Below are 14658 nucleotides of genomic sequence, written 5' to 3'. Positions count from 1 at the left end.
AGTATATAATCCGGAGTGATAAGTAACTCTGTTACCTGAACCTCGGTATAAAAAAAAGTTATAAATAATTGCCATACTGGGTCAGACTAAGGTCCAGCATCTGTCAGGTTGCAAGTATCTGTTCCTTACCCTCAGCCATAATAGTTTTCTTTTCCTAGCATGTAGCCAGATGGACTCAGGACCAATAGGTTATATGGTCCCCTGCTAGCAGATGGAGACAGTCAGGTTTCAAAACTGACATCACCCTAGAGTGACCTTAGCCATTCAGTATCTCCCTGTCTCCTATCAGATGCGGATTGTCCCTTCCCTATCTGGAACGCAGTACTCTTTAGAAGAGGACATTTTACCTTATTTGGTAGCACCCTGAATCTGAGCAATCCTGGAGCCGCGTCCTCCCCGGGAGAGGGCAGCTCAGCAGCCCCTATCCCAGTTCCTCCTGGGCTAGATATGGATCCGGCCACCTTTTCTAGGGTGGAATTCTTTCAGGGCCTTCAAGCCTTTGTTCAGGTGTAGTCAGCTGCTGCCCCTGCCCGGACTGAGCCCTAGCTGGGAAGGTCTTGGGATATGCCATAGCATAACCTGGGATATGACTTGCCTCACACCAAGGGCTCATTGGAGGATGGGAAGATCCCTCCAGGCCTGGAGCCATACCGGACCATAATATGTCCCAGGTTGTGGAACTAGCTCCAGGTCCTCTGCCTGGAGGCAGTGCTGTGCGTGAGGGCACACATGCTGTCTCAAGACTACTCGATTCACCTCTACTTATGGATGGAAGTATTCTCTCTATTCCAGTGGTGGCTGCAGGAAGCTCATCTAGGCAAGGGTGTAACCCTATGACCATCAAACGGGCTGTCCTCATGCTAGACATGAGCCCCTGGGGAGCTCACTGTTAGGAACGGACAAGCGAGGGGCGTTGGACCAAGGAAGAGGCACTCTGGAGCAAACTGCCTGGAAGCCCGAGCAGTCAGATTGGCGTGTTTACAGTTCGGCTAAGAACTCTAGGGTGAAGCAATCCGTGTAATGTCTACATCAGTCACCAGGTGGGAACCGAGAGCCAGCAAGTGTCGCAGGAGATAGACCTCCTTATGGAATGGGTGGAAATAGATCTACAGCTGATTTTGGCCTCATACATCACCGGAAAAGACAATATCGGAGCAGACTTTCAAACAGGGAGCGTATGGATGCAGGAGAGTGGGTGTTTCAGGCTAAAGCCTTTCAGCTGATGGTAGGCCGCTGGGACCTGCCGGCCACATCCCACAGGGCAAAGGTTTCCCAATTCTTCAGTCACAGAAGAGATCTCTCGTTCAGACCTGCCTGGAAGAGGACTTGCTATCTGCCTTCACGCTGTGGGCCCTGCTGGGCAGCATCAAGCACCACACAGGATTCGTCTTACTAGTAGCTCCAGATTGGCCCAGATGGCTGTGGTATGTGGAGACTCCTGGTGGAGACCCCTGTATGCCTCCCACCGCACAGGGACCTGCTTTAGCAGGAACCGGTCCAACCCAGAATCTGACTTGATTCAGTGTTGTAGTTTGGCTCTTGAGAGGGCTTGCCTGATGAAGCATGGATATTTGGTGGCAGTAATTACCACCTTACTCCATGTGTGGAAGTTCCCTTTGAAGGGCAATGCTCCCACTTGTGACCAGGATGAAACAGCTGCTGACCAATTCCTCAACCAGAGGAGTCCATGGGCTGATACCACCAACGTCAAAGTCCTGAACATCTTTCACTTAGCTGGCTTAGGTCCGAGTCCTGGTGTTTTCAGAATAACTTGTAACAGTTGCAGGTAGATGTACCACAGTTGTTTATCATTGAAGACAGCCTTCCTGGTGGCAGTCTGTTCGGCCCATCATATCTCCGAGCTGCAAGCACTGTCCTGCTGGGAGCCGTTCCTCAGACTCTGGTCTGATCTGCTTGACTCCTTTCAGAAAACAGGATGCATGTTTAGACCTAAAGCTCTATCTCCATATGCTTTGCAGTAGTGATCACTAACCATTTGAGCAGCCACCCTCTGGACCTACTCCATCCTGTTTTTGTCCTGTTCAGAGATATGAACAGGAAGGAGGTGAGCCAGATCAAATTGCTTGTGAGTTTTGTGCTACTTTCAACTTTGGCTTTATAAACACTGCTCCTTTCCATTGACCAACATCAAATTAAAGGGAATACTTCTCTGGATCTGGTTCTATTCCAAAAACTACCAGGTTGCACTGAAAAGGTTTCTCATTTTAATTAGTTAAAACTGGTACAAGGATCAATCCCAATATATAAAACAAATCTTACAATGTAACAAAAAAAAATCACTGACATGACAAATCTCTCCCAAGTCTAAAATTGTGTCAAGAAACAGTGAGGTCAGTGGGTATTGTTACTATAGAAGCTGGCACAAAACTCAGACCCCATTTGCAGACACTGAGCTGTCCTCAGTACCATCCATTAGCCATCAGTCTGCTTTCTTCATTTCTTGTTGGGTTTGCTGGAGACTGGGCTTCTGATCTAAATAAGAAAAGCAAGAGATACATTACCATAAAGCTAGAGGCATAACATTGCAGGTAGTTGTTACCCACAGCAAAAGCTGAAAACTAAACTGCTGCAAGCAATAGCAATGAGAAAAAGTCCCTTGCTTTGGTGCCTGTTTTATAGAGGTCCATAAAGTTAGTAAAAAAATAAGTCCAGGTATCAGATTTTTCTATTTACATGAAATCAGTCTCATTAGTAGCAAGAGCGCATGGATTAAAATGTGCAAGAATTTGAAGCGTAAACAAAAAACAGCCTGATCACCCAGGGGGACTAAAGCAGAGCATAAACTTACTTACTTGCAGGGATCCCGGTTCTCGCTGTGGCTGTCATTTTTTTCCAGCCTTCTGATGCGTGTGCTGGCGGCGGTGGTGTCATTTAGGGCCACAGAATGCAGAAACAGATCGTGCGAGGCAGCAGCGTAACTCATGCAGAGTCAGAGCAGGGAGAAAGCGATGCGGCAGGGCACGTCAGCCAGAGATCTCATCGCGCGAGGTGGCAGCATAACTCATGCAGAGTCAGAGCAGGGAGAAATTGAACACGCGACGCGGGCACAGAGTCAGAGCAGGGAGAAATTCCTCCGAGACCTAATCCACAACCCCTTCCCGCTTTCTCAACCCTTCTAAACTGTTTTTGTTTTGACTATCACCCAGGGGCATGGGAAGGGGACTAAAGCAGTGCATAAACTTACTTACTTGCAGGGATCCCAGTTCTCGCAGGGAGAAATTCCTGCTCTGACTCTGTGCCCGCGTCGCGTGTTCAATTTCTCCCTGCTCTGACTCTTCCTGAGTTATGCTGCTGCCTCGCACGATCTGTTTCTGCATTCCGTGGCCCTAAATGACACCACCGCCGCCAGCACACGCATCAGAAGGCTGGAAAAAAATGACAGCCACAGCGAGAACCGGGATCCCTGCAAGTAAGTAAGTTTATGCACTGCTTTAGTCCCCTCCCCCCCCCCTGCGCATGCCCCTGGGTGATAGTCAAAACAAAAACAGTTTAGAAGGGTTGAGAAAGCGCGAAGGGGTTGTGGATTAGGTCTCAGAGGAAAGAAACAGAAGATGACAGTGAATGGAAGTGGAATGACTCACAAGTTTTGCTGAAGAAGAAAAAAGGAAGAGGAGTAGGACTGAGGGAGACGGAAGTAGATGTGGATAAGGTGACAGGGAAAGGGAAGATAAGAGGGAATCTATCCTAATAAACGAAGCTTGACCGACGTGCCGCTCTACTGCGCATGTGCGGGCAAGCACGATGGTCTCAGCGAGTATCAGCTGGATATCAACATGGCGGCGACAAGTGGCAGCGGTGACGAGGAGCGTCAGCTGGATATCAACATGGCGGCGACGAGGAACAGCGGCCAGTAGCGAGGAAGGAGAGTGAGATGGAGGGAGGTGAGGGAGAATGAGGGGGAGGTGAGTAAGTGGAAGGGTAAGAAGTTGTGGAGCAGAGAAAAAGGGAGTGGAGGAGGGCTGAGGGAGAGGGGAGGGAGGCAGTGGGAGGCAGAGGGTGAGTAAGACTGAGTGGAGGGAAGGGGGTGAGTGAACGAGGGGAAGGGAGTGAGGGAGAAAAAGTGTAGAAGGGTGCTGTGTTTGAAAATGGACTGAAAAAAAGTTAATGTTGCCCGTTTTAACGGGCTTAACGGCTTGTGTATATATATATATATATATATATATATATATATATATATATATATATACATACATACACACACACACACACACACTGATGTCAGGTTTGCTCCATCTGCGAGTAGAGGTGCATAACCCACTTGTTCTGGATTCATCTGTCTGGTCTAAAGAAAAGGAAATCATCAGGGAAGTAGTAATTTCTCATTCTTGTGCAATATTTATTGTTGAGGAAATGTGGATGTCTATATCATCCCCTCAATCAAGGACCTAAACATGTGGAGCATGAAGTGTCATTGCATAACACACCTGCTGCAGACTATCATTTTAGTAGCTATTCTCTGGACCACTTCCATTCTGTCTATATGCTCTTGGAGGCAGGGTCTATATTTTAACCTTCTATAGTGTTCCATGTTTTTCAGAGAGAATGAAAACCAACAGTAATGAATGCTCACCCTATATTCTTCTAAAATATTCAGTTGCATTTATATTGAATACATGATCTTTATATATATATATATTTTTTTTTTTTTATTTTTTTTTTTGTTGCAATGCCATGCTGAAATGCTCTTGATTCTAAACATACCACAAAAGGAGCTCATCAGTTAAGAGTCATCAATAGGCAACAATGGGTGAAAAGGTAGAAAAGTTCTGAACTCGGCCATACTAGTTTATTGCCAAAAAATAATATGTAAGAACAAAGCATTTGGCCTATATCCTGAATTAAGGGTCAACAACCAAGATGTAGGAGACACCTCTCCATTGGACTAATTCAATACCCGCAGGATTAGGTTTTAGAATTAGGCTTCTCTTAATTGCTCACCACTCTGGCTACATTACCTGGTTTGGGCTGATTTTCTAACTGAGCCTCCGGCTGTTCGGCCCATAGCTTGTAGTTGGGGTTATTCAGAAATCTTTTAGTTAAGCCACAACATAAGCATCTCACAACGGTTCGCCGCTGGCCATAGTGTCCTTAAACAGACATGAAAAATAAACAGCCTTTGGAAAATGTCCTGCAGTAATATCACCCACTGAGAAATAAGCAGAGCTAAGCCTTGGAGGTGGCACTAGTAAAGAGAGAGTAATGTGTTGTGTTTCCACTGTGCTAAAGGGACTGGGTTTTTTGTTTTTTTTTAAAGAATCAGCCAGTCTGGCAAAATGAGAATTACTAATATGTTCTGTATCACAGACAACACAAAACTGTACCATTAAACCCGATTATCGACAGGGTATTGAAGCCTTGCATGAAACTTTGAAAAAAAGAGACAAACTAGGCACTTGGACACACTGGTTTCTATTCTGCTAAATTCTAGTAGGGGCCTTAAGATTTTTCAGTGCCAGTGTATCTTAAGTAAATATAGTCATATCCTGAGTTTGCAAGAGAGTCATGGATCTTTGGTGGTCTAAAGTGCATGAATGTGCGTGTTGTTCACAGCTACAGAGTATCGCTTTCCTCTCTTCTTCCCTCTACATACTTCATGGGATAAGCAATCCTCAGTTAGCAATGTGCACATCTGGAAAAGGGAGCTAGCGGAGCAGACCTCAACTACTGCTGTCACCAGGATGAAAGGGCACGATACAGAAACAGCTGTGCACAATTTTTTATGAAATTAAGGCATTATGCTCAGTAGCCAAAGAGGACATTTTGGATTATAATTTGAATTTAAAATTCATAAATTTTGAAGCCATTACAGCTTAGCTAAGCACCATCTGCGGTTCCATGCTTATCTTTTCTCTGGATACACACGTGTCTCAGGACCACTCTCTCATTCTTCTTATCCTCCCTCCTTTCAACAGCACACAGTTCTTAAAACTGTTTTTATGTTGGCTCCTCTACGGCTTTGTAGTTGAATTTCGATGACAGGAGGCACAACATGATCTGACTTTTTGCAGGCAATTGTGGGGGAAAATTTGTGCTTTAAAGCAGAAATTTCAGGCTGTGACCCAGAAGACTTGCATAAAAGTCATCAGCACCCCAGCTGCCAAAGCAAGAGGAGGAAGTTGCCCGCATAGTAGAGCTGTGCTGCTGTCTTAAAGTTAAAAAAAAAAAAAAAAAAAAGTCTATTAAAAGTTCCCCCAAGGCTGGAAAGAGGCTCAAGAACAAAAAATAGACAGCCTCAGAAGAAAAAATACCAGAGCCTGCAGCCGCCTCATGAAGGGGAGGGATCTGGACCACCAGATTTACACCCCATGGGCGCAAGGACCGAGTATACTAAAGGGTCACCAACCCCCCAACTTGTCCACCTCAAACAGACAGGAAAGAACCCACCAGGATCCAAAAAACCCCTGGGAGGAAGGTTCAAAAACCAAAAATTGCTCAGACTGCAGAACTGCAAGCTTTACCCCATCTACCATTTGCTGGAGACAGAGAAATACTGAGGTGGCACATGTGGTTAAGTAGCACTGTCAGTAAAACTCTGTCTCCATCTGCTGGCAGGAAAGCAAAACCTAGGAATCTGGACTGATCTGGGTACCTACAGGGAATTATAGTTTTAAAATTATGTCTTAAACAGCTACAGTTTTGGATGCTTTATTTGCTAGTGGGTCTATAGGTCCCAGTGATCACTGAACGAGTGGAGAAACGGGCAGCGAGTTGGGGGCACAGTGAGAATGGGCACACGAAAGGACAAATAGTAATGTTTGAACCCACTTCTCTGGCGGACTGTAGCTGTGATTCCAGGCAGGAGGAGGGAGCAGCATCTCTTACAAATTGTTCTTTTCACAGATGGATCTCTGCAGAATAAGAGACAGGCGCACATATCAAATTTCTAGGACAAATTCAGCAATGACAATTGTAGGACTGCAACATGAACAGAAATCCCTAACAGAAAATCTCAGGCATACATAAAGGCAGAATATAAAATTAAATGAAGAAAATATTTTAAATATAAAAACAGCCTTTAGGCATGATTTATCAAGCATTTTCTTCCATGTTGTGATTACAGAAAAATATGGAAGGGCTGTTGTACTCAATTACAGAATCAACTGCTGTTCACACCAGAATCCCCAATGTGCATCACAGTTTGTCTACCATTCCTCAGGTTGGTAAGTATCAGGGGTATAGAGGTTTACACTTAAGCCACACCACCTGCAGAAATCCCAGTGACGGGATGTTATGATATGTGCTGGGGCTTCTTGAGTACACAATAGTCTGATCTCACCATGATTTTAAAATGTTTTCTGAGAGGCTATCTGGTACTTTAAACACACTATGCACCCATTTTACTCACTTTCATAAAAGCAATCATGTTAATGGACTGCTACGGTTTGATACCTCTTTGTTCCAAAGCTTCTAATTTATTTTACGCAAAAGTGTATTCATTTATTTTGTTTCCAAATGAAGGGAGGTGTGGCATCCTCCCAGGAGTCAGAAGCAACTAATCCAGCAAAAAAAAAAGGAGAGCGCATTTAGTGAGAAAAATAGAGATTCAAAACATATTCCAGAAATTTGTAAAAAAAAACAAAAGAAAAAACCACTAGGTACTCCATATTCAAATAAATTGTTTATGCCACATCAGTTCTAAAAGGAAAAAGCACACCATGAAACTCTGATACTTTTAAGTAGCACTAAGAGGGGAGATAAACATGATTTTGAAACATTTCTGTCCGCTAGACCATGTTCCTTTTTTGCTCTTGAAAGAAAAAAAAAATGCAGGCTCGAGGGAGCTCTTTATTGTTGCCGCCTGCAGGACCGTTCTAGTGAAACTTGCATCCTAATGCCAGCTGCTTAACTCTCTGCCTTGTGTCACAGTCCTGCCAGTAGATAGTAAACAAACCTGCCGTTAAACACTTGAAAAATTAAAGTCATCCTAACTTACATAAAAACTTCCAAACACCTTTCCAGGTCATTTATTTGAAGTAATAAAAAGGGGACCCGGTATAGAGATTTGATTTGTAAAAGTCGAGCATTAGACAGAGAAGGCACACAATCAGCAAAACATTTCTTTTTTATACAGACATTTATCACTAAAGAACCATGATAAACTGAGAATTAACTCACTGCCTTAGAACTAATCGCTTGCTGATGGTTTTCTGCGTGTGACAGTAGAACCGAGCCAACTCCACATTCTCTGGGTTTTGGGACAGAACGCAGTGGGCAGCCTGTTAAACAAAAGCAGGGTGACTATAGAGATGAAGGGGCCTCTATGGAGAGATTCTGTCTAATATATTGTAGGCCCGGTATTGAAAGCGTGTTAAGTAGGACTTATCTGGCTATCTAGCAGGCCACTGAAAATCAGTCACTTCTCCAGCTATCTTTTAGCCAGCCAATTTGTGGGTAGACAGTAGGGATGTGAATCGTTTTTTGACGATTTAAAACAGATATATTTTAAATCATCAAAAATCGTTAGAGCCGCGATACAATAACAATTCCCCCGATTTATCGTCAAAAAATTGTAAATCGGGGGGAGGGCAGGAAAACCGGCACACCAAAACAACCCTAAAACCCACCCCGACCCTTTAAAAGAAATCCCCCACCCTCCCGAACCCCCCCAAAAATGTTTTAAATTACCTGGGGTCCAGTGGGGGGAGGGGGGGGGTCCTGGCGTGATCTCCCGCTCTCGGGCCACGGCTGCGTTAATAGAAATGGCGCCGGTGGCCCTTTGCCCTTACCATATGACAGGGCAAAGTTAGCACCGGCGCCATTTTGGTTCCTGACACCCGACGTCACGAGTGCAGGAGATCGCTCCTGGACCCCCGCTGGACCCCCAGGGACTTTTGGCCAGCTTGGGGGGGCCTCCTGACCCCCACAAGACTTGCCAAAGTCCAGCGGGGGTCCGGGAGCGACCTCCTGCACTCGCGCCGTATTGCCAATATTCAAAATGGCGCCGGCGCTACCTTTGCCCTATGTCATACGGGTCGTATATCTAACAGTAAAAATGCTAACCCATCATTAAGGCTGAATAATATCTGAAGAAATCCTTTTAGAGAAGCTGTACAATAAATATTCATCAAACCAAGAAAAATGTCACCATACTGTTGAGGAAAGCCGTAATCATCTGCCACACAATCATATGGAGAAAAGCAATTTTCACATGAGTCAGAATATCACACTAATAAAAAGAAAAGCAGGTTTCTAAAAAAATTAATGTTTTCAATCTATTTCAACCAGAATCACCCGTCTAATCAGTGCTACTGCTTAATTCAGTTCACTTCAATTAGACTGGAATTTTTGTAAGTTCTGATAATTTTTGAAGATGTAGGTATATGAGGTCAAGACCGTAGATTTCTTATTCAGATAGGCCACCAAGTCTCAAGACAATAATGTGGGGTTTGAATTCTCTCAGTAAAGATTGTTAGGAGGCTTTAAGTAGAAATTGGACTCTACACTTCTGGATGACTTCTGTTGTAGCTACCGGTTAAAGTTACTGCCACACAGATTATCATCTACAGTTTCAATTCAGCAAGTGTGAAACTTGTGAGCAGCAGCCTCAATTGCCAAGATGCCAACTCTATGAAAGATGCACAAATGGGCAGTAACTAAACACATATACTAGTGGACTTTGTGAGACTGGAAGACTGGGCTTCCATATGGCAGATGAAATTGACTCACTTCCTCCTGAACAATGGACACTGGCATTTCCTGGTTAAAGCATATGCTCTAACCCGTTAAATTATTCGTATCATGTTATATTTACTCTACCTGCCTCTATCTTCCTTCCAGCTTGTCTTTAAGCCTCCAAGTTTTCCATACCTTGTTGATTGTAACTTTGACTTATTCCTTTTCCTTTGTTATCTATTATTTACCAGAATTGTTACCTCAGTTTTACCCTTTGTTAAAATGTAAACCGATCCGATATGGTTATCTACTATGAAGGTCGGTATAGAAAACTGCTAAATAAATAAAAATAAATGTGGACAAGTGCAGGGTGAAACATATAGGGAAAAATAACCCATCCCTGTATATATCCAGATCAGTCCAGACTCCTGGGTTTTGCCTCCCTGCGAGCAAATGGAGACAGTTTCACTGACACTGTACATAACCCAATTTGCCACCTGCAGTCCCGCAGTATTTCTGTCTCCAGCAGATGGTAAATAGTGCACAACCTGCAGTCTGAAGAGAAAAAAAAAATTAAAAAGAAAATTTCTGGATCCTCCCAGGGGGCTGTGAGGTCCCTGTGGGGCCATCCCCCCTGGTTTGAGGTGGACGAGCAGGGGGTTGGTGACCCTTCTGATAGCTCAGTCCAGAGATCCAGATCCCTCATCCCCCATAAGACAGCGGTGGAACCTGCTGGCAGTTCTGCACTGCAAGTCCAGTGGAGCAGGGAAGTATCCCTTTTATATGGTTTGCCTGGGCTGCGTTGCTAAAGTTTGGCGAAAGAGGACTGATATAGCCATGGGTCTGGCTCTTTTCTGATCTGCCATGCGGCCTGTGCTCCGGGAACCTGAAACTCTGCACCAAAGTAAAGTATTGGTTTCTGTGTATCTTTATTTGTTCAGAGAGAGAGAGAGAGAACAAGGAACTAGTTAGAGGAATCTGAGCAGCATCTCGGGGAGCTCAGCAATGGGGTTTTTCAGCAGCTTCTCTGCCTGCGGAGGAGACTGGGTGTTGGCTCCTTGGTGCTGAGGTGCCACAGATGAGGGGAGAAACAGCGAAAGCAGCAAAAGCATTTGGAGGTCTGAGTCAAGCATGACTGCACCGGTAGAACAAGCCTTACAGGTGACGGGATCTAGCACAGAGGTTTTCCCTCATCAGCACAGAAACAGCGGTCATTTTCGATTCCCTAGCAGCATCGGGTGGGAGAGGCAGGGGAATCCCCTCCTCAACTATCGCCGGCAGTTCCCTGTCCCGCAGAGATGCGCTTGCACTGAGTCTTCGTCTCTGGTTCTGAAGAGGTCTTCTGCCAGTTTTAAATGTGCTTATGCACAAAGCGTATTTAATAAGAGGCTACCTCTGGGTATCATTGCGGACTGGATTCGCTCTCCGCAAACCTAGCTACTCTGCCTCCTCGGACTTCACTAGAGGTACCCGCTCCTCGGGGGCCTCGCTCTCTCTTTTTCTTTTCAGGTCGCAGTCCGGAACCGGTACTCGCTCCTCGAGGGCCCACGTCCCGGACCAGCTCCTGAATACCACTTCTGCTAAAAAGTCATCGCTGCTTACAACATTAGTGAGTTTCCATCTATCTCTCGGAGCTTTTCCTGGGACCAGGTACTCGCTCCGAGGGCCTACTGCATTCCAACTCCTGGGCCACCTCAAGAGACTATGGTGTGAGTGTTATCATCAAGGACTTGTTCCAGAACTCTGCATATCCTATCTACTCACTTTCTTAGTTTCTCTACAGCTCAGCCACCTTGGGATCGCTGTTCCAATACTTGAGGGACTACAGCCCAGCCGGGCACTTCCATCTCACTACTGCCACCTTTGGTGGTCTATATACTGCTTACTAAGAAGTCTTTGTTACTTATAACATCAGAGTTTCTATCTATCTCTCAGAGCTTTCCCTGGAACCAGGTACTCACTCCTCGAGGGCCTAATGCATACAACTCCTGGGCTGCCTCAAGAGACTACTGTGTGAGTGTTACCATCAAGGACTTGTTCCAGAACTCTGCATGCCTTGCCTACTCACTTTCTTAGTTTCTCTACAGCTCAGCCACCTTGGGATCGCTGTTCCAGTACCTGAGAGACTATAGCCCAGCCGGGCGCTTCCAGCTCACTACTGCCACCTCTATGTAGGTTTGTCTCCTACACCTAAGCCTGACCAGTGGTCCCTCTCGGGACCTCCCCCGAGAGCGTGGTCACCTGCCACTGGTCCAAGGATCCACCCACAACTATTCTAAATAATAACAGATTGCTATCTCCAGCAACTCTGTTAATAACAGATTGTTATCTCTCAGCTTTAACAACAGAGCTCTAATAACAGCTTTAACAGCAGCATGGTGCCTTCTTTTCTTCCTAAGAGTCTTGGAGTTCCATCTTAAACAGTACAGCTTCCAGCTTTTATGGATTTAGATTCCTCTACGCCTCATGAGGGGGAACTTAGGCTCTTAGATTGGAGGCATGCATTATTGAGGTATCTAAAGGTCACTAATGATTTCTATAGATTGCATCTCTTCTTTGTGGATGGTATCACCTCTTTGTACTGTGGAGTGGTCCAGAGAAGGGAAATAAGTCATCTAAGGCTACCATTGTGCGGAGGCTGAAGGAAGCGATAGAGTCGACTTAACATTTCTAAAGGGTGCCTGTTGCCTGGGGGGGTTAGGAGCACCCTTGACATGTTCTCAGGAGACTTCCTGTGTTAAGTCACAGCAGGTGTCTCCGCATGAAATTTATTGGGCGGCTACTGGGAACTCTTTGCCCACTTTGCCTAGGCATTATTGACTGGATGACAGGGCTCCAGCTTCCATGTGCTTTAGAGAGAGGGCTCTACAAACGGAACTCTCCATGTCCCACCTGAGTTAAGAGGAGCTTAAGTACATCCCAAGAGTCTGGACTGATCTGGGTACATACAGGGAAAGGAAAATTGGTTCTTACCTGTAATTTTTTATTCCTGTAGTACCACAGAGCAGTCCAGAGATCCGCCCATTTACTGGGGGGGGGGGGGGGGGGCCCACTGCTTGTACTGTTGCTTTGTATATAGTGCAGAGCTCTTGGTTTTGAATGCTGATCTCATGTTAAATTTGGGAAACTAGTTTTCCATTGTCTTTTTGCACAACTTCACCTTCTTCCGGCTCGGAGAGGAGTGAGTTTGCTTAGAAATTTATAGTTGTTACTGTCATCTTGGCTTGGGTACAGGTCAATACTAAGGGAATGCAGGTGGCACATTGGGTTATGTACAGTGTCAGTGAAATTTTCTTTGCCTCCATTTGCTGGCAGGGGGGCAAAACCCAGGAGTCTGGACTGATCTGTGGTACTACAGGAATGAAAATTAGCAGGTAAGAACACATTTTCATTTGCTGTAGTTACACAATTAGGTTCTATCTTAGGAGTTACCACCCGGAAAGAAATCTAGGTGTCATCGTGTATAATACATTGAAAGTGATGGATTCTTGGTCTGACCTAATATGACATATCTTATGTTTATGTTTTTATAGAGGACAGAGGTAAGAGTAGGTGATTGGTAATAGAAGAAAAGGGGGAGAGCACTTGAGTGTTTACTCATTTATATGGAATTTCATAGAATCAACAAGAAGGATACAAATCAACAAGAAGGATACAAATCAATGGGCACAAAGCAGTAATATTTCTGTTTTGTGCTTCCAAGAAGTGTGTGTAACATAACACAAAATGGTGATGGGTACAGCCCTAACATAAGAAGTTTTTTTGCATCAAGTTTCCAGGAAGACAGAGTTCACTTTTTATGGAACGCATGAGGCTTGCAAGGAAGCTGGGACAACTTGCACAGGCCAACCATAGTTATAATCCTAACAGCAACAAGCACAGGGCAGCCAGATGTTTCAGACAATAGTTTTAATAGCTGTTTGGTTTATTACAGAAGTTGGTGGTCCAAAGCTTTAGATTAAATATGAGACTGGTTTGTTTTTTTTATAGTTCTTACAAGGCCTAAAACAGCCTGCAACAGAAGTGGTTGTAACCAGCATTCTACAGAATTTAGCACAGTATACGGCAAAAAAAAAAAAAAAAAGCAAATGCTCTATCTAGTCTGCCCAGTTGTACCACCCTGCAAAGTTATGTCCCAGTTACCAGTGCTAGAAGCCAGATGGTTTATAGGATATCAATTCTTATCCTAGGCAGTTTTGATTTTCGTTCTCTATCATCCTGGGTAGAGAAGCATTAGAGCCCACTTAACCTAGTTCTCAGCATCTCATGTCCTACTGCCAATATAGGTAAATATCTAAACAGCCCCGCTGTGTGACTTTTCATAATTCATTTACTTAAAAAAAAAAAAAATTCAGCAAGTCACTTAGTTTTTTGCATCAAATCAAACCCTATCTTTAACAGAACATTAGTGGTCCATAAAGAAATGTATAGCGGATTCTGCTAATCAAAAAAAAATAATTGTATAGATAATTTAATATTTCAGAATGTACCTGGTAAAGAAAGTTGAGTCTTTGAAAAGCTTCCTTATCTTTAACGTGAGCTGCCATTTTTCTTTGTTCTATACTTAAAACCAAAGCTATATTCTTAAATGAGCTATTTTTCTTTTTTGCAATTACCAGCAACTCGCTTTTGAATTCACTTAACAAAACAAAAGAAAGCAGTAGCCCAGCAGTTAGGAGCCCGAGAACCAAGCTTCAAATCCTCCTACCCCTCCGAAAGATAGTCCTGATGAACTACAGGAGGCGGTTTTATCTGTCACTACGACCAGGTACCCCCGTAAGTCGACAGCTCTCCGGGTCAGGGTCTCTCTGGGCCGGCAGATAACAAATTCATCTGCAACCTGCCTTAGAATGCCAAGCTCCTTCCTCAAGCCGAGAAGCGACGCTTAAGAAATTGACCCCCAGGCTCTCTCCGTCGGTGAACTGAATGCGAACGGGGAATAGCCCCGTCGCCGCGCAGTGACGTCACGTCCGGCTGTGCAGCAGCCATTTTGTCTGCCCCTGCAAGTCGGGCCCGCTCGCTCGC

At 44.7% G+C, this 14658-nt stretch overlaps 1 protein-coding gene across 3 annotated transcripts; it reads right to left on the bottom strand.

Moving 5' to 3' along the window:
- Window positions 1-1747: 1747 nt before the first annotated feature.
- RPP21 (ribonuclease P/MRP subunit p21) lies at window positions 1748-14575 on the bottom strand. 3 transcript variants are annotated; one of them, XR_003852877.1, is made up of 6 exons: window positions 14124-14373; window positions 8137-8237; window positions 6787-6869; window positions 4977-5108; window positions 3210-3386; window positions 1748-2493 (listed from the first exon to the last, which is right to left on the bottom strand). XR_003852877.1 is itself a non-coding variant. In XM_029578806.1 (6 exons), the coding sequence occupies exons 1-6, from the start codon at window positions 14178-14180 to the stop codon at window positions 2441-2443; spliced, it is 501 nt and encodes a 166-aa protein (XP_029434666.1). In that variant the 5' UTR covers window positions 14181-14373; the 3' UTR covers window positions 1748-2440. The 3 variants fall into 3 exon arrangements, 2 of the variants coding, with proteins under 2 accessions (XP_029434666.1, XP_029434667.1); XM_029578806.1 differs by lacking the exon at window positions 3210-3386 and adding an exon at window positions 4229-4303; XM_029578807.1 differs by lacking the exon at window positions 3210-3386 and having other exon boundaries at window positions 14124-14575.
- Window positions 14576-14658: the final 83 nt, after the last annotated feature.

The sequence above is a fragment of the Rhinatrema bivittatum genome, chromosome 15 (assembly GCF_901001135.1).
Source record: "Rhinatrema bivittatum chromosome 15, aRhiBiv1.1, whole genome shotgun sequence".
NCBI classification, from domain to species: domain Eukaryota; kingdom Metazoa; phylum Chordata; class Amphibia; order Gymnophiona; family Rhinatrematidae; genus Rhinatrema; species Rhinatrema bivittatum.
Note: the sequence above shows the minus strand (reverse complement) of the source record. Positions and strands in the feature narration are given on the sequence as shown.